Below are 22,713 nucleotides of genomic sequence, written 5' to 3'. Positions count from 1 at the left end.
CGATTATTTATAAATGAACACAAAACATATATAATTACAAAGCGCCATCTTTAGCTATTTCAGAACAGATTCTTGCTTAATCTAAAACTGTTAAGTAAAATCTGGATCTAGCTAAACACAATGGTTGCCTAATTACTAAACACTAGTGTAAAAATTTCTTTGTGCTCTTAAATGGAAGAAAATACTTTATTTCCCTGTGACATGGTTTAATTCAGGGACAGAAAGCACAGTAATTATAAGCACTAGATAATTTCAAGTTCAAGACATATCAAGCAACAAATGCCTTAATAACTGCACAGGCAGATATGACAGCGATAAGGACCTTGCATTGATGAAATAGCATGTGACATTGGTTTAATGCACGGAATTGGAGCTTTCCTGGAAGTTACAATAGTAAACAAGAAACAGACACTGACAATAAGAATCATCACTGATTTTTCACTAAAATAAGGCAGGTAGAAGATAACTTAATTTTTAGTATTATATGCAACCTACTGATAAAACATATAACCACTATATGTATTTTTTCCTCCTATACTTAATAAAATCTTGTGATAAAAGGCTGAATTTGTCCAGCTGTCTTATCAAGCCATCAACATTTCAATAAAAATAAAAAAAAAAGTTTATTTTTTTCCCCAAACAACAAGTGATTGTTTGCTTGTCTTGTTTGCGTAACTGAACAAAAGATGGGTCTCTGCAGTTGTCTGGCTGCTGTGTAATTTTAGGCCCAAGGCTCAGCAGAGGCTGATTAACCAATCCATCTACCATATGTGCAAAAAGAGGTTGCCAGCTTCATTCTCTGCAGGGAAAATTGGCATCTATCTTGGTTCATATGGAGGTATCTTTCCAATCTGCAGCAGCATTGGTGAGTCTATACTATGAAGACCTGAAGCACGTTTTGCAGGTTTCATATTGAGCCATAAATGTATGATAGAAATATATTATTTATAAGATTATAAAATAACTGTTTGTAATGTGTTATTACACTAATGGCTTATTGTTTACCGCTTGGTTTCAAACTGCAGTGATTACATTTTAAGGATTTTTTTTTTTAACTGTTTTGCTCAAGGAAGCAGATTTCTGGAGTTAAAGTAGGTTATAGCTCCTATCTGCCTACAATACTTCATAGAATTACAAAGTATGGCAATTACATATTGTAAAATAGAATGTTCTTTTAGAAATGCATGCCTCTGAGACAATGTAAAATACCAAGGTTTTTAAAATCTCTTTCATGCTGGCCACTCTCATTTCTCTTTTAATTAAGAAACTAATTCCTGATTTTTGGAGATAGCATACATTTTTCTGCATTGATCAGGAGATGGAAACAAACTACAATATTCACTCATCTTGTCCATCTCTAGCATCTCTAATTCTACCTTTTGGAGATATTTTTGACTATGTATCCTTGGTTACCAGTCATCACATGCAGTATTAATGTTGCTAGTGGATGTAATTTGGTTATTTATAATGCAAAGTGTCTAAAATAACAATAACTGATTTAAGATCATCTCTTTCAATTATCTCAGAAAAATCTAACAAATTGTAGCTTCATTTATATCACGATAAGAAACAAAATATACAAACGAATCACACTGGGTTAGACGGTGGCATTTAGCCACAGTCCTCCATTGGAGGCATAGCTTCAGAAGTGTACAGGCTGCCCCAGGGGGAGCATCGAAAGGCAGTGCCTGCCTGCGCATTCCAGTTGTGCTAGGGTGAATACAAACTGCTACAGCCCTTTAAAGGGTGTAACATATTGCTCACGTTTCAGAGTGGTAACCGTGTTAGTCTGTATCAGCAAAAAGAACGAGGAGTACTTGTGGCACCTTAGAGACTAACAAATTTATTTGACCATAAGCTTTCCTGGGCTAAAACCCACTTCATTGGATGCATCACTGTATGCATCACCGATCACGGTATGTCCAGCCAACTCTGCTGGCCTCTGCATAGGAGGGGCAGAACCATGACTCCCTGTCCCTTTTCAATGAGTTGTTCCTGGTGGAAACATCGCAGCAGTAATCGCTACGCTTCCTTGACCAGAGGGGCTGCTATTCTGGTTAGCTCTTTTACTAGCTACACAAGGGCAGGGACAGGGATGCTCCTGACTGCCTCCCACAGAAGAGCTGCCCAAGGTCGAGCTCTCAGTCAAGAGTAAATTAATACATTTCCATTCTTTTCTGAAAAAAGTTCTCAGGTGACATACAATTATGATTTTGTTGTCACTTAAGGCCCAAGTCTGCAAAGGGGTGAGCACTTGCTGTGAGCAGCCTCAAAGCGTAATGAGGTCACCATGAGTTAAAGTCATATGAATCCTCACAGACAATCAGAATCCCACAGAAATGGGCCCTTAATTTGCTTATTCTCAGTTTCCTCATCTGTAGAATGGGTGACCCTGTCATCCTTTTAAGAATATTGTGAGGTACAAATGAGATTTGTAAAGTAACTGGGGATCTTCTGATGGAAAGGCATTTTAGAAATGCCAAGTATTGTTACTATTTATTATTGATTCACTTGTCATGTTCCATCCTTAAAGGAGATGCCCACTGCAAAGGGGCAATCATTTTCCTGAAAGAACTGAAAGCTTACTAAGAAAAGGGCTGAATTTCTCAAGTGTCAAATGGCCATCAAAATTATGATTTTTGCTTTCTAAGGCATAGTTAGTCCTACTTAATTCATTTTTATTCAAGAAGCCAGTGCACCAGCTGTTACCAAATACAGCATAATGAATGTTAAGGATACCCAAGCCTACTGCATGTCAAGGATCTACCTCACAAACAACAGCATGGTTTTTTTCATCCTGAGCTTCTATCAGCTCTGCAAGGAAGTATTCTCCATAGGTTTCTCTCAGAATTTCATTCTGATGCATGAAGATAGGCATGAGATCATCATGGTCTTCCACCCTGTAAAACAGAATCAATGATGTCTTAAAACTTTCTAATATTAGAATACTGATCCTTCACTGCCTAATTTGTTTTTCAGAGTGTAGACAAATGATAACTTCTATACAAAGTCAACTATTTATTTGATTTCAATTACACTGTCATTTTTAGAATGTTGTAAAACAAACATGACTGATCGTTTCAGTGTATATTGTTAAATATTTTTTAAAACTCTTTATTAATTTACTCTGATGCACTACAGAGAATGAAAGAACAGATGTCTTCCTGGGCATACCAGAGGTAACTGAAAAGGGAAATTTGGATAGCTGTTATTTCTTACAGCACAGACACTCTTTACAACACTTTAAACAAGAGATCTTATGAATGTAGCTGAAGCTGTGACTGTAAACATCGACTACCTCTTTCCTTACTGGAGGTGTGGCCCCTGCTGAAGCAGAAACCAAGGATCCATAAGGAAACCTAACCCCAGGCATCTTCAAACAGCCAGGCCTAGTTATACACCTCTGTGAACTTCCCAGACCCACTATTCCAGTATTGGCAATATAGCGGACTCTTTGCTGTGATATTTCCATTGGCAGATGCAAATGGCGCCTCTGATAACAGGATAAGTTACTGCAGGCCAAAAATAATGTATACTACACAAATTCCACACCGCTGTTAAAAAGGGGCTGCCATTCACTCTGAGATGGGGAATGAACATATTGAATAACCCTCTTCGCTGCAGTGCATCCAATGGCATTTACCACAAACTCTCTGTGATTTTGCTATGCAACAGAGGGGAGTATACTGACCCATGACAGTAACATAGGAATTAAACAAATACTGTTCACAAACCAGTAGCCTTGTCAGGTTCATCATCATGTACTTGTCAGTGGTCCATAACTACTACCATGACAAAATATAAACAAAAAATGGGAGAATGATTGAGGCAGGAGGATGCTTACTTACCTGAAGATAAGAAATAAAAACTTGTCATTTTAATATTCTGCTGTATTGCTGGCAGTGATTGCTAATTTACAAAGCAAGCCTACACACTCAAACAGTTCATCTAAAATCCCCAGGTACAAAAAAACAACAACACAGGGCTGTCAAAAATCTACATTCAATTGGCCAGATCCTCAGCCAGTGGAAATCTCTTAAAGGAGCCATACCAAAGATGGTGCAAACATGGGCAGGGAGGAGCTCCCTGTGCCTTTACTATCCCCCCAGCACACCTGTGCAGAATCTGCCGTAACTGTGTGCTTTTGTGTGAAAGAGACCATTAAATTATATAATTTCACTCAAAAGAATTAAATGTGCTTACTCGCTAGTTGGTGTTCTGTGACTTGGTGAGCTAGCGTGAGCAATGGGGGCATTTCCTCACCTCTGGTGTCAGTCAGCAAATGACCAATCAAAAGGGAGATTTAGCATCAAACTGTTCCCATTCCAGAAATTGCCTCTAAAACGCCCAGTAAGTTACTTCTGAACGTTAGCCTATGCTACACTCCCTTCCTCCTTTTTCTCTGTGCTCTGGTAGGGGAGCTCTGAAATGAGGTCACTTTGTTCAGATCTGCACCCACTGGCAGCCATCTGGGCAGGGGAACCACTTCATGGCTGGATGTTTCAGCACGTCAGCCCTGCAGCAAAGAACTGGAAGGAGCTCCTCGGAGGAGCTCCTTCTGTGTGGAGAGCCCGTGCTGTCTTCCATGGCTCCTGTGGCAGATGTCTGAAGATGGCACCACAGTGTGAGGCACTTGCTGCCTTCTTCATGAAGGCTGGGGAGCCTGGAGGCATAGCCTGAAAAGGTGGTCAAAATCTCCTCTCCCTTCTCTGCCTAACTGACTCCTGCCAATCAACTTTTCAACATAAATCACGTACAACTAAAGAGGGCCAGTAAAGACTTAGGCTCCAATCCTGCAACTTACTGCAAAGACAGACCCCTGAGTCCACATGGATTCCCACTGAAGTCAAAATGAGGCTCCAGCACAGGTATAATGTTGCAGTTTGCAGGATGCAGATCTTATCTACTTCTACTGGTCCTTCTACATTCAACTTGCTGTCAGTGTGAAAGCTACCTCAACCTGTCTCCACTTGGCCTGACATACACTGTTGGCAGTAAAAGTCTTACAGTACTCAAAGTGTATAGATAGATTCTCATTGAAATACCTGAAGAGATTAACACACTTACTGATACTTAATGTTTTCTCATTTAAAATCCAATATTAAGCTTTTGAAATCCTAGTTCTTAATCAGAAGCACAAGACTAAAAGAGAATTTTAATGCATGTTGAATAATGTAGATAAAAAGTACAGTCAGGGAACGCAGTACCTATTGATTGTTTTATTTGCTGGTTTTTTAATGTGCCTATCACCATGGGCCTGTCACAAAATAAATATATCTAACATTAAACTATCCATAATAAACACGATAAACTGTCCCAATCCTGTACTACCCAAACCATTCAGTTCATCAATGGTCCAACAAATACATGCTTTACTAAAATGATGCATCTTGCACTATCCCCTAAGAGTCAGGAAACTCAGGCTGTGATGGACCACAAGAAGGAATAAGTTCTACAGCTAGGGACTCCCCATTGAAAACACCTCCAAATCTCCATGACTGAACTTCTATAAAATGTGCATTTGCTAATCTCAGCTGTCACAGAATGCACAGGGAGAGAGACGGTCCCTAAAGGGCCAAGAAGCAAACTCAGGCAAGCTTTAGACATTTGAGCCAACATGATTAATTGCCCTGAGAGAAGATGGGCATCAATTGAAGTTCACTGAGCATGTGGGTGATATGTTCCCACCAACCCCCTGCACTAAAACAAGTGGGCCAGCACATTCTTCACTTGTTAAAACTTATAGGCCATCTTTAAAGGTACCTTGCAAGTATAATGCACGGCAGATAACTAGAGCATGATGACTAGCAATATCTAACAACCTCTTAGCTAACCACAGATTTTAAAAAGTAGAATGAACCACTATTGCTACCTTGAAATCTAAAAGGAGCTGGAGATCCAAAAGTACCCCAAGACTGTTAACATTTTTGGCAAAGAGTGGTCACACTACACCCACAGGTGGTGCAGTCATAATCTTTATCACACTGTCATCATGTCAACCTGTCAAGTATTATACAGATATGAAGTAATAAAGGGCTGGGGTGGATACAATTAGGCCTGTCTGTTGGTTCAATTCAGATAATAAAAACAAAACTAGGACATGTATTGCCATCTGGAAGCAATGTAAGTGATTATTTCGTTGCAAGGTCTCTAGTGACCTCTAGTGGTCAACTATCAACACATTTCTTATAAATTATTCATCGAAGCACTCACACAGTGCTACAACACATTTGAAAATGTTCTGTAACTTAGTAAATTAATTACTCAGAAAACTTTTTATAAGGCTAGGGCCATGTAACTTCCGAATCCCTCAGAAGATTAATGGTCTTAAATCTCTTAGTTGTTAGTTCAGCAACTTCCTTCATAACTTGAGGCCAATCCTTTTATTAAACAGCCTTTGAAAACCACCAGAAAATATCATTACATGCTGTACTTCTAGCAATTGAAAGGTCAGAGATTACAAGGATTGCCTGATATACTATAGTAGCTTCCCTTTTCCTCAAGTTTTTGTTTCTTTTATAAACAGAGGTCACAAAACAGGATCAGTGCTCAAAATTGGCACCATCCTGCAATTAAAAAAATAACTTCTTTTTTTCAAAATGATTTACAAAATAAAAATAAAAATATCAATACATGAATCAATGCAATATTTTCCATTATAAAAGCCTTAGTTAATTTACACTTCTTTCTTGTTTATTACGTATTGTTTTGTTTTTAGTCCATTAATTATTACATAACATTTATATTGTGGTAGCTCCCAGAAGTCAGCTGGGTCAGGGCCCTAATTTGCTAAGTGTTGTATAATAAAACCAGTCTTAAGTCTATTTTCTTTCTTCTTTTCCCCAGGAAGGGCAGTTGCACATGTGTATTTCTTGCAATTGTTGAGAGCCCTCTACACTGGCGATTTTCACAATCAACCGCTCATTTAAAATGCAGAGTGTTTAACTGTGTCAGTTTTACAGCGAGTGGCTGTTTCTGGTATGAAAATCCAATAGAAGAAAGGTGGGAAGCTAGGTATTTGTTAGTTTTTTGTCTCCTTTATTGTGTTTTAATTTAACGCATCCATTTCTCCATTTCCACTATGTCCTAAAACTCTAATGAATCAAAATATTAACAAAAGCGAGAATATTCTTTTTCCAATCCCTGGCTAATAAGAGCCATAGTGCTACTAAAAAATCTGGAAGAATTATGCTCACTGAAGGCCATGATATTAATTGTGAGACCTAAAAGGATTATTACTGGTCCCTTAAAACAGACCACATACCGTTGTTGACCCAATCTGACTAGTAATCTCACCCCAATAATATTCTACCTGTGAGCAATCCCACTAAATATGAGTAAAGCTTCCAATATTTCCACAACCTCATCACCATTAGTTACCAGTTGCTTTATAATTTTTGTTAAGCTTTTCTGGAATAAGGTGCCATTGAAACAATATCTAAAAATAATTTTCCTTTAGAACAGTACATACTTGATAAGCTTTTTTCTGAAGATCATACTGATAACCATTCTTCAATGGCTATTTTTCTGTTAACTCCTTTCTCCAACTTTTCAGGAAACCAACATAACATCCTTTATGTTCCTATTGATCAAGTATGTAAAATGAAACCCTTAGTACCAAGTTTTACTGCAGCCAGTGATTAAAAAACAAATAAATATAGGCCCTGATTCCCACTTAGACCACTCTGGCAGTTTAAAGAGGCCTTAAAGTGGATGTAAATGTTTCAAAAGTTCTGTTTATTAATTTTTATGACAAATACTGTGTCTGAATTTGTAAATATTGGTAGAATGGTATAACTGAACATAGGGTTTAAGTGTGGCTTAAGTGGTGCATAGATGATATGTGCTGACCTCATGCACAGGACTGAATTTGACCCTTAGAGAAGACTACCCTTCTCCCCATCATCAATGATTCCTTTTATTCTTACATTGTTCCTTCTTTTATAATTCTCTGTACCATTAGTTTTAAAGATCCCACCGTGTCCCTCTCTCTCTATTTGCTTGATTCTGGTGGGCATATTCAGTGTCTCCTCTGCAGTCTCTACTACACTGGATTCAGTAGTGCTGACCTTCTCATCCAGGTCTGCCAAGTGGGGTTTTTTGGGGGGAGGCGGGGTTGTTTTGTTAATATTTAGTAGTTTGGAGTGAATATCCGCAATGCCTGCCTTGATCTCTCTTAGTAACTCATTCGTATCCATTTTTGTAGCAGGAAGGGTGGGTGCCTGCATGCCATCTTGTCTCCATCAGTGAGTCAAGACAAATACACCCAAGCAGTCAGACTATTGTTTCATTCTGCATAATAGGTTTAGAGATCTCGTTCCTTTTCTGCTAGTAGTGACTGGATTCTTTCACATGACTTTTAAGTTTGGATGACAATCTTGGGGACCCTATACAGGTGGATTCTGCAGCTGCCCACTCCAAACTGGGAGCACAAACTGCCATCAGTGACAAAAATTTCCCACCCAACATTCCACCTCCATCCCTTACTGCAGTTTTTGGATAGGTGGAATCCTAATTTGAATGGGCTTATATAAGCAAGAAGGAACTATGGGTAAACATAATACACTATAAATTGTGACTCTAGTTATTCACCTGATTAAACCTCTACCTAAAATGACTCCATTAGTACAGCAGACCCTGGCTAAAACTAATAATCTACACACTTCATAATTCACACTCAGAAATGGTGGTCTCTCCGTTCTTCTCAGGGAAGATTTCATGGCTGGAATCCTCTAGTGGGGTCTATTACTGTGTCTTCATTACTTTAACTGAATTTTATATAGTGTGTTTACTATGAAATTTCAAATAATCAAAACTAGATTTTCTGTTCAATTCAATCAGATTGTACTGTAATTTAAACTTGCTGTTTTATTGTGCCAACCAGTGAAAGGTAGAAAGTGATAAGAACCACAATTTTTTTCAGTTAAACTCAAGAGTTAAACCTATATATTTACCACTATGACATTTCATTATACTGCTGCCACTGGCCCTTTTAAAGCAGTGCAATACTGAAATTACACTCTCCCTCTTAAAACGTGAGTTTGCCTGAGATCACATGTCAGGATTTGGGCCCTGATCCCACAAGCCTGTAGCATGATGAGATCATTTTGGCATGCATGCAAATCTCCACTGAAGTCAGTGGGGCTCCCCGTGAGTGCAACAGCCTCCCCACATGCTACGTGTTGCAGAATGGGAACCACAATGTTTACCTCTACAAACCACCCCCTTCCTTCTTTATTTTACAAGAGGCAATGGCTTTTCACTCATATGGATACTATTCTACTGTCTTCCCAGATTGAAACAAACAAAACACCACTGTAAAGGCAGATTTGTGATCTATTGTACACAGCTGTAAAGTACAGAGAAGTACAAACAATGATAATTAGATCAAATGGCAAAGTACAGGCAAGGGACTTCAATATGAAAGCTCATTGGTTTGTGTTCTAGGATGCTACAGCTTTATTTCCCATTTTAAAGGTCAGATAAAGAATAACTTCAATATACAGGGGTTAAGCAAAGGATCAATTTACAGCATATTTTTTCCTGTGGGTAAGGGGGAGAGGGAACAGAGATTACTCTAATCTCATATCATTGACCCAGAACGTGTTGCTAGGCAGGTGGCTGGGGACTGCGTCAAAACCCTTTCATGGATAAGTCTCTAAAGAGTTTCCACTGAATGTCACTACGGGTGCTAGTGATGTATAAATGCAAATACAGAGGAAAAGGGAAGGAAAAGCATCAGTAGTAAACATAATTTAGCTTACTTGAAGAATCCACGACAAACTATACTAAACTATCAATTTTACAGGACAAGTAGTTACATTATTTAAAAGGAGTAAACCGTTTGTTGGTTAGTTTTCTACCCTGCTTTTCATTAAAGTGAACCATTCCATTATTACTCTATATGTATTACAAAAACTCAGGCAAGATGGTATCCCCTCAGTATAATACTGGAATGGCTTTCTTAACATTTTCAATCATGTCAAAAATGTTATTTCCCAAACTGCATTGTTTGACAGCCCCAAAGGTAAAAATGTACTTCAGATTAATAAAAGACAAACATAATGGACAGAATCAAGGGGCATGGATACCTTTCAAGGCCCAGGAGTGAGTTTACCTTGCACTATTACTTCAACACTAAGATCCCTTCACTACTAATCAATAGTGTGTGTGGAGTACAAAATATAAAAAAAGACAGAATGTGGACTCAGAGAAACTCGAAACAGTCTGCACACCAATGCTGGCATGTTGAAATATGTGTTAAATGGTTTTGCATTTGGGGCTCCGCTGTGGTAGATGCTCTTTGGAGAAAAGTGTAGGTTTCAGACCTGTAAAGAACATCCTAGAGCAGCAATTCACAGTACGTAAACACACAGAATGATTAAAGAAACATATTCCTCCAACTTGCTAGTTAAAATAAACTTATTTTTTTCTTTAAAAAAGGAAATGCAATGGAATACCTTTTCTGAGAGGAGAAAACACGTGCAGGTATTTTGTGAATAACACCTCTTGGTTATAAGGACCTAGACTACAGAACAACCGTACTGAAAATGTTATAGAGAATAATAAAACGGAGAGCAAAGAACTAGGGATGAATTTTGTAGGGATATCCTTGACCACCTAAGGCTTCAGTGTGACAGAAACTCTACACTTCTAATGAGCTGGAGGACTGAGAAGCAGACAGCCACACAGCTGGATTCTGGGCTATTTAATTATTTAACTATTTGTTGTTATTAATTATTATTATTATACTAGTGCCTCAAAGCCCAAACCAAGTTCTGGGCTCCACTGTGGAAGGCACTGTACAAACACATAGTAAGATACAGTTCCTACTCCAAACTGATTACAATCTAAATAAATAAGACAGACAAAGGGTGGGAGAAAAGTAGGATTATTATCCCTGTTTTCTTCTTGCACCCCCTCAGCAGCATGGAGGAGGCCTGCCCAGGCAGACAGTGAGTAGATATTGCTAAGGGGTTCCCCAGTGGGTTTGTACACAGAGTAAATTCACAAGTGCCAAACAATGTTTAGGAAGGCAGGTATTAGCATGTTTGAAGGATTGTTTGGCCTAAGGCCTCCTTACTCAGTTTTATTATGCAAATGCAATTCCTTTACAGCAAAATCTACTTAGCCAGACTTTGCCCAGTTGGTCAGAATTTGGCCTAATAAGAGAAAACAGGAACTACACAGCAAGATACTCCAAGAGGCAATGTGGAAGTTACAAAAGTTCTGTACCCAGTAAAATATGTAGCAACATGACATGGGGAAATAAACAAATGCATAGAAGAAACATCAAAATCTGGAAACTATATTACTGCTATAAAACACTCAGTTTAATCATATGGAAATAAGGCCACCTATCTACAAAAAATACAACTAGTCTTGTGACAAATTAGAATAAAAGTAATTATGCAGTTTTGTCATATATGTGTCGGTCCTAAGATATTAGAGAGACAAGATGGGGTGAGGTAGTATCCTGGTGCAGTAAAAGTATTACCTCACCCATCTTGTCTCTTTAATAAAAGTAGCTGTCATGAGTCAACATTGGGTCATCAAGAAAATTGGAAAATGGGAGGAGGAGACATTTAGGTGATTTAATGAAAACTACACTTTCTCGATTCGTAGTCATAGGAGTCCTTCAACTGATCCAGACAAACTCATACAGACAAAGCAGACGAAGGCATATTACCTTGCTTTGCGAATGTACAGCTGGGGACAATGTTGGTGCCTGTGGCACACAAACAAAGTAAAGTCCACATCAACTATCGAACCTGGAACACTCATCATCCGCTCAAAAAAAGTTCCTAAGCCTGGGCCTAAGAATGACAAAAACAAGTTAAAAACTATCAAGGAATTTCACCAAGAAATTTTTTAACCCATTAGAAGAACTGTTGGAGCAAAATATGGTTTCAAATTTAGGCCATGATACTGCACTATGATCTACTGCTATGGCAAATCAGGACCATACACTGTTAGCCTTTTTATGTAATGTTAAGCAATATAGCTGAGATTATGCTATTTGAAGTATAAAATGGTATGTTAGGATTGGTTCTTCCACAGGTCTATAGGACAATCACTTCCGTTAATATGCTGAAAACCACACAATTGTATTAATCATAATGATACTTAAGACTACAGTGGTTGTTTAAAGATTAAAATAATATTAAATAAACTCTTACCTAAATCCACATGACTTGGTACAAAAAGAAGGATAAAGTGCACTTCTGGTACTGCATTAAAAACTGTCCTGGACAAACAATATAACTTTATTTAGTCTCAGTAACTACACATCAAATTTAGCAGCAAATCTCTTAATGAAAGAAACTTTGCTCTCCAGTGCCTATATCTTCCCTCATAAATGCACATGGCTAAAAAATTAAAATGTGATTTCTCAAAAAAGATTATATGAAAATTATTAAGGCCTTTTCACTGTTTTTTCAACCCCATTTCTCTCTTTAATCTCCTAATCCTTTGATTTCATATAGCTTTCTTTTTATATCAGTTCCCCAGTGGTGAAAAATTAAAGATGGCAGATCTCTGCTGGCAGATATTTGACCTGGCATCTGGATGAGCTGGCTTTTACAGTTACTCTGTAACTGTAAAACTGACAGCAACAGCACCAAATGCAATTTACTCTGTTTATGTAGGGATGCTGTGCGCTGAACCACATTAATTTAAGCAGCACTTTCTTGTTTGTGATTTGAGCTAGCACTCTACTGTATTGTATTATTTGTGCTGCATAGTCTGTACCTAACAAACATTTCAAAGAATAACCTGCAGACAATGATTTTTCAGAAATAGCCACAGCTTTTAGGCTTCCTGCACAACTGTGCACCATGAACCTTCTCCCTCCACTCAAAAAAATCAATTTGTCCCAATCACTGCATGATATTTATGTCAAGAATAATAGCAAAAGATATAGCAAGAGATTACACTGTTAGGAAAATATGTTCAGAACTGTAAGAGTCTAGCTTTGAAATCTAGAATGTATATCAGGCTACACACAGTTGTGTCATGTCGTGTCACATACTGAAATTAAGAAATTCAGTTAATTTTTTTTAATATTTACCTTTAAGCTTTTTTTGTTACATGACCATCTTTTAATTCCACAGTCTCTACAGATGAGAGTTAGCAGGAAACTGTACATGCTTCCCTATGCATCAATTTACACATCAACTCACCTAATGATTTCTTGGGCACATCCAACCGCATATTCATCATTTGCCACAAAAAGATGCATAAACAGTGTATTCAGAGGCTATAGTAAAAAGAAACGAATGAATTAAATAAAATAAGATAATGCATGTAGTGTTTTTTTAATTAATTAAAATATTAATTTACAAATTTAATTGCCGATCCTGTCAGTACATACTTATGTGAGTAACTCGACACACATAAGTAGCTTCATTGACTAAATGGGACTAACTGCATGGGTAAATTTACTCATGTGTATAAGTGTTTGCAGGAGCGGGGTCTTAATGATTGGATTTGTGTCTCTCTCTATGCAGTAAATTAACCAAAAAAAAAAAACGAGAAAACTTGACTTACACTCAAGTTTAATATTACAGTTATAAATTTTAAGCACCAGAGCTACATTTTTAATTTAACAAAACTTGATTGAAAAAAGTTTGTAATTTCTTTATACTAAGAGCAAATGCCATCCACAGCCTCAGAAACAACTCTGACATCATAATCAAAAAGGCTGACAAAGGAGGTGCTGTTGTCATCATGAATAGGTCGGAACATGAACAAGAGGCTGCTCGGCAGCTCTCCAACACCACTTTCTACAAGCCATTACCTTCTGATCCCACTGAGGGTTACCAAAAGAAACTACAGCATTTGCTCAAGAAACTCCCTGAAAAAGCACAAGAACAAATCCGCACAGACACACCCCTGGAACCCCGACCTGGGATATTCTATCTGCTACCCAAGATCCATAAACCTGGAAATCCTGGGTGCCCCATCATCTCAGGCATTGACACCCTGACAGCAGGATTGTCTGGCTATGTAGACTCCCTCCTCAGGCCCTACACTACCAGCACTACCAGCTATCTTCGAGACACCACTGACTTCCTGAGGAAACTACAATCCATCCGTGATCTTCTTGATAACATCATCCTGGCCACTATGGATGTAGAAGCCCTCTACACCAACATTCCACACAAAGATGGACTACAAGCCGTCAAGAACACTATCCCCGATAATGTCACGGCTAACCTCGGTAGCTGAACTTTGTGACTTTGTCCTTACCCATAACTATTTCACATTTGAGGACAATGTATACCTTCAAATCAGCGGCACTGCTACGGGTACCCGCATGGCCCCACCGTATGCCAACATTTTTATGGCTGACTTAGAACAACGCTTCCTCAGCTCTTGTCCCCTAATGCCCCTACTCTACTTGCGCTACATTGATGACATCTTCATCATCTGGATCCATGGAAAAGAAGCCCTTGAGGAATTCCACCATGATTTCAACAATTTCCATCCCACCATCAACCTCAGCCTGGACCAGTCCACACAAGAGATCCACTTCCTGGACACTACGGTGCTAATAAGTGATGGTCACATAAACACCACCCTATACCGGAAACCTACTGACCACTATTCCTACCTACATGCCTCCAGCTTTCACACAGACCACATCACACGATCCATTGTCTACAGCCAAGCTCTACGATACAACCGCATTTGCTCCTACCCCTCAGACAGAGACAAATGCCTACAAGATTTCTATCAAGCATTCTTACAACTACAATACCCACCTGCTGAAGTGAAGAAACAAATTGACAGAGCCAGAAGAGGACCCCGAAGTCACCTACTACAGAACAGGCCCAACAAAGAAAATAACAGAACGCCACTAGCCATCATCTTCAGCCCCCAACTAAAACCTCTCCAACGCATCATCAAGGATCTACAACCTATCCTGAAGGACGACCCATCGCTCTCCCAAATCTTGGGAGACAGGCCAGTCCTTGCCTACAGACAGGCCCCCAGCCTGAAGCAAATACTCACCAGCAACCACACACCACACAACAGAACCACTAACCCAGGAACCTATCCTTGCAACAAAGCCCGTTGCCAACTGTGTCTACATATTTATTCAGGGGACACCATCATATGGCCTAATCACATCAGCCACACTATCAGAGGCTCATTCATCTGCACATCTACCAATGTGATATATGCCATCATGTGCCAGCAATGCCCCTCTGCCATGTACATTGATCAAACTGGACAGTCTCTACGTAAAAGAATAAATGGACACAAATCAGATGTCAAGAATTATAACATTCATAAACCAGTCGGAGAACACTTGAATCTCTCTGGTCACTCGATTTCTCACCTAAAAGTGGCTATTCTTCAACAAAAAGACTTCAGAAACAGACTCCAACGAGAAACTGCTGAATTGGAATTAATTTGCAAATTGGATACAATTAACTTAGGCTTGAATAGAGACTGGGAGTGGTTGAGTCATTACACAAAGTAAAACTATTTCCCCTTGTTTATTCCCCGCCCTCTCCCCCCCCCAACACTGTTCCTCAGACGTTCTTGTTAACTGCTGGAAATGGCCCACCTTGATTATCACTACAAAGGGTTTTCTCCCCCCCACCCATCCCACTCTCCTGCTAGTAATAGCTCATCTTAAGTGATCACTCTCCTTACAGTGTGCATGATAAACACCCATTTTTTCATGTTCTGTGTGTATATAAATCTCCTCACTGTATTTTCCACTGAATGCATCCGATGAAGTGAGCTGTAGCTCATGAAAGCTTATGCTCAAATAAATTTGTTAGTTTCTAAGGTGCCACAAGTACTCCTTTTCTTTTTGCGAATACAGACTAACACGGCTGCTATTCTGAAACATTTCTAAAACAGTTATTCTGTAAAATGAGTACCAAAAACAATGCTACCATATGAAGATGTACGAATTGCCTGAATAATTCACATGTTGCTTGGCTATTCTCTACGTAATGCAGCCATCCCAAATTCATGCCAATCAAACCTTTACACTATATCAACATATATTATCTAGATGCATGTTTACCTCTCCATCTAAAGTAGGGTCAGCCTAAAGATTCATATTTGGCATATAGAGCTCTGCAGAGCTAACCTCACAAATGTCAACCAGAGGAGTACTCCTGAAGTGGAGAGAAAAACTACAATTCGCTCAGGAGTGTTGTCCTTTCATCCTTATTTCTGGATCAGGACCATAAAGCACTTTTTAAATGACATATCCTCAATTTCAAAAAATCCTCTTTTTAAAAATATACGGGTTCTTCTGTTTTTTGCCCATGTTCAGAAAGGACTTCAGGGGAGGCATGGGAGCAATAACATCACACATGCTCAAGCTTTCTCTTTTCCACCTTTTCTCTGGACACACTTCTGCCAGCTGTCTCTTCAGGTTCAGTTACAGCTTTGTTGATGATAACATTGGTAAGCACCCCATGCACAGCCTGGGGAAAAGCATGCACCATCAACAATACAGTGGGATCAACTATATTCAAAATACTGTCAAGTGTACAAAGAAAAACTGAAAAAACATAGTATTTTTCCCTATGAAAAGAGCTGGCAATACCGTAAAAACATACAGTGCTCTAGAATGAGATGTAATGTTATAAAATCTAATATGTTATAATTTTCTAGTGTTGAGAATGTTTAGGACCCCAAGTGATGTGCCTTCAGTGAGTCAGAACATTTGTGTAGAAAAACCCATTAGCCAACTTAGTCAAACAACAAAGAAATCACTTGGAATGGAAAACAAAACAAAAATCTCCAGTAAAAGGAATACCATTTTCTACACTGATCTTCCCAAATCCCAGGGAATAGCAATACATGTAACAAGGGCAATGCATCTCTTAACATCTGTTGCAATTTAATTGTTTTCCCCCCATATTATACCAAAAATTGAACACATACAGTATTCAAAAGGAACAAAATGAAACCAAGTTGATGTCCCTCAAGTGAAAACACATCTGAAAAAATAATTACTTACTGTGCACTTTTTGTCACTGTAGTTTTCATGTAAGAATGATTCCCAATCAGCTTGATCAACAATATTCCAATTTGGATAGTCCAGAAATGCAGCATGGGCAATAACCTCATTCTTCTTATTGCTGAGTGTCACGGCAAGGTTAGCTTTTTCTCTGTGGAAACAATTTTGATTTGCAAAGGTTAAAGAAATGACAAAAAGAAGATTCAGAAAGTGATTTTAGATTTCTTAGTCTTCAAGTTAACAACTGTTCAACAGCATCATAAGGGAACCAGAGGATAGGGTTGCCGATACGCACTATACAAACACTTCCTGCCAGTAAATCCATCTTCTCTGTGGGACCAACAGAGTTTAACAATCACATTTTCAAAATTGGCCACTGATCTGGGGTCCTCTGATTTTAGACGCCCAACTTCACAGCATCACAGAAATGTAAGGCTGGAAGTGACCTGAAGAGGTCAGGCAGGATAAGTATACCTAGAGCATACATTTGAGACATATTGGACCCAGTTTTCCAGAGGTACAACTGTAACTCCCACTGACTTCAGCTGGAGCTGTGGGTACTTGCCACTTCTGAAAATCAAGCCCAAGAGATCTTAAGCTGGGCACAGAAACCGAGTCACCCAAAATCAGTGGCCACTTTTGAAAATATGGACCATAAAGCTGTCTCTGATTTATTACTGGGTATTTACTGACTACTCTGTTAGCCTACACATGACACAACTAGTATGTTACCCATCACTCAGGGAACAAAGGGGACAGCACCTTCTGATTCTGTGAACCTTGGATCCTCTTGCTGTAAGGATGGAGGTGCTGGTAACTTGATGTAAGTGAGAAAGCTGTTTAGACAAAGATTGTAGCTTTTTAAAGTTAAGAATTGGACATTAGAAAGTGTGTTTTATTTTGTTTTGTTTGTAACCACAACTACTGTACCTCGTTTACTCTTGCTTAGTATCACACAGTGGCACCGGAATGGGGGGGGAGGGCCAGGGCCCTCCCACTTTTTGGCAGGGGCCCAACCCCCACTCCTCTTCTTCCCACTGAGGCCCTGTACCCCCAACCAGGCTGGCACGGCAGCTGGAGCCAAGCCGGGTCCTAGGCAGCTGTGGCGAGTCATGCCATGGACCTTCTACCTGCCCGGGTTAGGGGGGCCCAAGAGCAGCCCCCAGCCCATGTCCCTGCCTCATGGGCCCCGCACCCAGGGCAGAAGGGTCCGTGGCTCCCCACAGCTGTCCCCATGTGGCTCTTACCAGGACCTGGCTCCGGCTGGGGGGCCACAGCCCAGCCATGGTAAGAGCCGCGAGTGCAGCTGTGGGGATCCACGCTGTGGACCCTCCACCTGCCCTGGGCGGGGGCCAGCACAGCAGGAACACAGGCCGGGGGCTGCTCTCGACCCCGACCCCACCCCAGGCAACTGAAGAATCTGTGGCTCCCGGCCGGCTCCGACTTGGGACAGGGCCTTGGGCAGAAGAGTAGAGGTAGGGGGCCCTGGCCCCTGGCCCCCCAACTTTTGGGTAGGCTCTGCCACCATTGGTATCACTTAAATCTATATTCTTTATTAAGAAACATATTCTTAGTTTTACTATGAATTATCTCAGTGCTGTTATACTGAAATAAAGTGAGAATAACAGGATACTGAGAGGTTTCAGAGTAGCAGCTGTGTTAGTCTGTATTCGCAAAAAGAAAAGGAGTACTTGTGGCACCTTAGAGACTAACAAATTTATTTGAGCATAAGCTTTCAGGAGCAAATGCATCCGACGAAGTGAGCTATAGCTCATGAAAGCTTATGCTCAAATAAATTTGTTAGTCTCTAAGGTGCCACAAGTACTCCTTTTCTTTTTGCGGATACTGAGAGAGACCTCCTTGGGGAACTTGAGAACTGGGGTTCACTGATTGTTACCTGCAAGACAAGGTTAAGACTGGCAGAGTTGCAAGGCATTTGCTGATGAGAAGGACAGACAGGTGTGGCAGGGAGCGGATACACAATCTAAGTTCCAGCAAAGCTCTCTCTTGCAGAGGCAGAGAGTTAACACAGTGGCTTATGATTCTGGGTACCTTGAGAAGAACGTCATGTATGTTCTTAAAATGTTGCTACTTACAAAAGATAGACGACATTAATCCTTCCAAAAGTTTTTTCAGTAAAATATCTGATGAGACTGATAATACCAGAAACATCATGTGATTCCGTTCTTCTGGCATTGACCACTTCTGTACGTCCTCTTGCAGAAGTTATTGCAGTCATTTTATACACTGTAGCAAAAACAAAGAAAACACTAATGTTATCTAATGAGATTGGCTTCTGCAGTGATTTCAGCCTTGAAGTTAGTAATTCTAGATGAGATTTTCAAAGGAAGGAAGGGAGTTAGGCAGTTAAATCCTAATGAAAATCAATGGGATCTGAGTGCCTAACTCCCCCAGGCTCCTCTGAAAACCACAGTCTCAAATTGGATGTAGTATAATGGTTACCACCTAAAATATTACTGAACAGTGAGGGAATATTTTTAATGGCCTACAACTGCATGAAATGGTTTCACATTTAGTTGTAGACATTTCTATAATGCTCATCATCATAGTATCTGATGGTTTCAAACTATTTGTCCAAAAGCCAAGTTTTTAAATCAATAAGATTATTTATACTTCAGGAGGAGTGGAAGGCTTTTCTGAATAGCCCTAACCCTGGATGCAAATAAAAATCTATTTTGCAGTGCCATGTGCAGTGTGTTTGTAGTGTCCTCATAACCCATTTTGTCCTTTGTATACCTAACAGTTTCATAATAGATAATGTGATATGAATTCAGTCCAACTGTGATTAACCAACAAAAACTTAGTTACCTTTCAATTCTGTTGCCACCTAACATTAAAGTTTAAATGTATATATACCAAATAATGTCACAATTTAAAATAAAAAGCCTAAGCATTAAAGTATGAAAATGAACAGTTCAAATACCATCACAGTTTATACAATAACTCACATACAAGATTATATGTAAAATATAACACTGCCCATTCAAAAAAAAAAAAAAAAAACTTCACTATGCTCCCAATCCCCACCCAGACTCTAGCTGTAAACTAGAACAGTGGTTTTCAAACTTTTTTCTAGTGACCCAGTTGAAGAAAACTGTTGATGCCCGCGACCCAACGGAGCTGGAGATGAGGGGTTTGGGAGGGGCTCAGGGGTGGGGCAGAAGGTTGGGGTGCGGGGGTGAGGGTTGCACAGTGGAGTGCAGGCTCTGGGGTTGATCAGGGGATGAGGGATTTGGGGTGCAGGAGGGGGCTCTGAGTTTGGGGTGGGCTCAGGGCTGGGGCAGGGGGTTCGAGTGCGGGAAGGGGTCAGGGCTCTGGGCTGGGGGTGCAGGCTCTGGGGTGAGGCCAGGGATGAGGCATTTGGGTGCAGGAAGGGGCACCAGGTTTGGGGGGATCAGGGCTGGCACAGGGGATTGGGACACGGGGTTAGGGCACGGGGTTACCTCGGGCAGCTTCCAGTCAGCAGTGCAGTGGGGGTGCTAAGGCAGGCTTCCTGCCTGTCCTGGCACCGCGGACCACGCTGTGCCCCGAAAGCAGCCAGCAGCAGGTCCGGCTCCTAGGCAGAGGCACACAAGCCTGGTTGGTGGTGCTGAGCCGCCGCGACCCACCAGAGCCGCTGCGACGCAGTGCCTTACATTCCATGACCCAGTACTGGGTCATGACTCACAGTTTGAAAAACACTGGACTAGAAAAACTTTTATACTCATCCACCCTACATCATATATATTTCCAATATCAGTTGCAACCCCAGGCAAACCACCACCAGGGTTGCAAACCACCACCATCCCAAGTATGGCCCACATCATCTCAGAACATCTACCAACACACCTGTGTAGTGTGTGCCAGAGACACCAACATCTCATATCTTCCCTTTATAGAATAGAGATGTGAGCCCACCCCAACTTCCCATTATGGTCAAGAGACCACACCGTATAGTATCACAGGTTCCAGTCCTGCAAGTTTATATTTGCGGATCTCTGTGCTCACACTGAGACCAGTTTGTTTGAATGGGATTATATTGATGTGGTTCTCTGAGCAGAATTGAGCCTTACTGCCTGTATACATTCCAGAATCAACATCTTCCCATCTGCCAGTCCAGTATTGGGCAAAAGACCCCATCCATTGTCCCTACAGGAACTGGGAATCTCACTTTACCCTCCACATCCACCATCCTGATGAGTCAGAGACCTCACTTTCCAGATACAGACTTCGCATCCACCAATACTCATTCCATGCTACACATACATTAGAGTAGAACTAACACAGGGAAGATTAAGGGCAAAGAAGGAAGTTGGGGAGTGGAGAAGAGCTGAGACAGGGAACACTGTTTAGGAGCGGAGAACCTGGAGAACATTGGAGATAAATAGAGGACTCTGCTCCCTGCCTGCTCCAATTCTTCCAGTAATTGCCTCACTGGTTTATCAACATTAAAAAAACACTCTTTTTAAACACAACAGAAATTTCCCATCCTAACCATTTTTTCTTTTTAAGTGAGCTGATGCTTACATCCAAGTCAGATCAAACATGTCATATATGTACTTGTGGTAAGACTATGTAGGAAAGGGTTAGTACAGCCCCAACTTTCTGACTGTGGAAGAGTGATGGGATGCACAAACTCGACACTGGATCAGGTTAAGAAGGGGTTAATTAACTGTCCTGGAGACAAGGACTGTGGGCAGCTCCTCCCACACCACCACCATCAAGACTGGAAGGAATAAAATTGGACACATCAAGCTTCAGAGTAGGGCCAGCCCTGAGGTTTTCAAACTGTGGGGAACACTCCCCTATGGGGGCACAGTGCAATGTTCAGGGGGAGGATGAACAGCCACGCCAGGCAGGGCTCGGGGAGGGAGTATCACTTCAACTCCCTAACTCACCATAGTGGGCCACCCAGCCTGTGGGTCAGTGTCAACATCCACTGTGGCCGCACCAATTTCTGCTCCCAGCAGCCTCCACACCCAGCACTGGCTCTGGTCGCAAACGCCTTCGCCAATCCTGAAAACCTGAGGGCTATTGTGTCTATTTTTGTTTAAGCTGGGGAGGTGCGACCAAGAATTGTAACTCAAGGGGGAGCTAGCTCAAAAAGTTTGAAAACCGCTGGGCTATTCTGACAGTGGGCTATTGAGTTTGAGGGAGAGAGGACTCTGGGGGTGGGCTGAGGTTTGGACTGGACGGGGGTTAGCTTTGGCCCTCTGCCGTCAGTCTGGGCTGCATTTTAGAGCAAGTGGGAAATTCATTAGCTCACAGGAAGTCTTCCCTTTGGCTCGCTAGCAGAGATCTGCTGCCTGGAGACAATTCTGTGGTGGTAACCCTGTTGCACTTACTATAAATGCTACACTGCTGCGGGAATCTGACCCTTTGACTACAGGGAACAACTGTCCTTTGACAGGCCAGCTTGCCACTGGCACGTGGGTCTGCAGGTGCCAACAGCAGGAGGACATGGGGCTGCAAGGACAAGGGACAAGCCAGGTGGCAGCTACCCAGCCTGTTTTCTCCATTGCAACCCCTTTCCCCGACCCTTCCCACCCAGCAATATAGGGAAGAGCAGGATGGCCGCAATCCCCAATACCTGGGTGCCCGTGACCACGCTGGGGGAGCTCGGGCAGCTGCAGTTCTCGGGCGGGCGGTTAGGGGGCAGCACAGAGCAGGCGCCAGAAAGAGTTCCTGGGGGAGAGAAGGAGGGGAATGGGACGCGC

The 22,713-nt window shown here is 41.0% G+C and overlaps 2 protein-coding genes across 5 annotated transcripts in view; one reads left to right on the top strand and one right to left on the bottom strand.

The window, feature by feature from the left end:
• Positions 1-22,713, bottom strand: part of CFAP61 (cilia and flagella associated protein 61) — a 209,177-nt gene that overhangs the window by 186,155 nt on the left and 309 nt on the right. For 3 of the 4 annotated variants that reach the window (XM_048842440.2, XM_075127270.1, XM_075127267.1), the window contains exons 2-7: positions 19,093-19,243; positions 16,997-17,147; positions 13,182-13,258; positions 12,180-12,247; positions 11,690-11,816; positions 2,768-2,900 (exon numbers count right to left, since the gene is read on the bottom strand). In XM_048842440.2, coding sequence (XP_048698397.1) covers positions 2,768-2,900; positions 11,690-11,816; positions 12,180-12,247; positions 13,182-13,258; positions 16,997-17,147; positions 19,093-19,235 — 699 coding nt within the window. In that variant the 5' untranslated portion in view covers positions 19,236-19,243. Of the gene's footprint in view, positions 1-2,767; positions 2,901-11,689; positions 11,817-12,179; positions 12,248-13,181; positions 13,259-16,996; positions 17,148-19,092; positions 19,244-22,586; positions 22,681-22,713 lie in introns of those variants that run through there. The other variant, XM_048842439.2, reaches the window with a different exon arrangement.
• LOC125633326 (uncharacterized) lies at positions 732-15,741 on the top strand. The gene is made up of 2 exons (XM_048842443.2): positions 732-865; positions 13,668-15,741. Exon 2 carries the CDS (start codon positions 14,168-14,170, stop codon positions 15,488-15,490), a length of 1,323 nt encoding a protein of 440 aa, XP_048698400.2. The 5' UTR covers positions 732-865; positions 13,668-14,167; the 3' UTR covers positions 15,491-15,741.

Source organism: Caretta caretta, chromosome 3, assembly GCF_965140235.1.
Source record: "Caretta caretta isolate rCarCar2 chromosome 3, rCarCar1.hap1, whole genome shotgun sequence".
In the NCBI taxonomy this organism is placed as follows: domain Eukaryota; kingdom Metazoa; phylum Chordata; order Testudines; family Cheloniidae; genus Caretta; species Caretta caretta.
Note: the sequence above shows the minus strand (reverse complement) of the source record. Positions and strands in the feature narration are given on the sequence as shown.

Bases quoted from the DNA above. Each gene is read 5' to 3' on its own strand.
- LOC125633326 (XM_048842443.2), top strand. From the start codon at position 14,168: ATGGACTACAAGCCGTCAAGAACACTATCCCCGATAATGTCACGGCTA.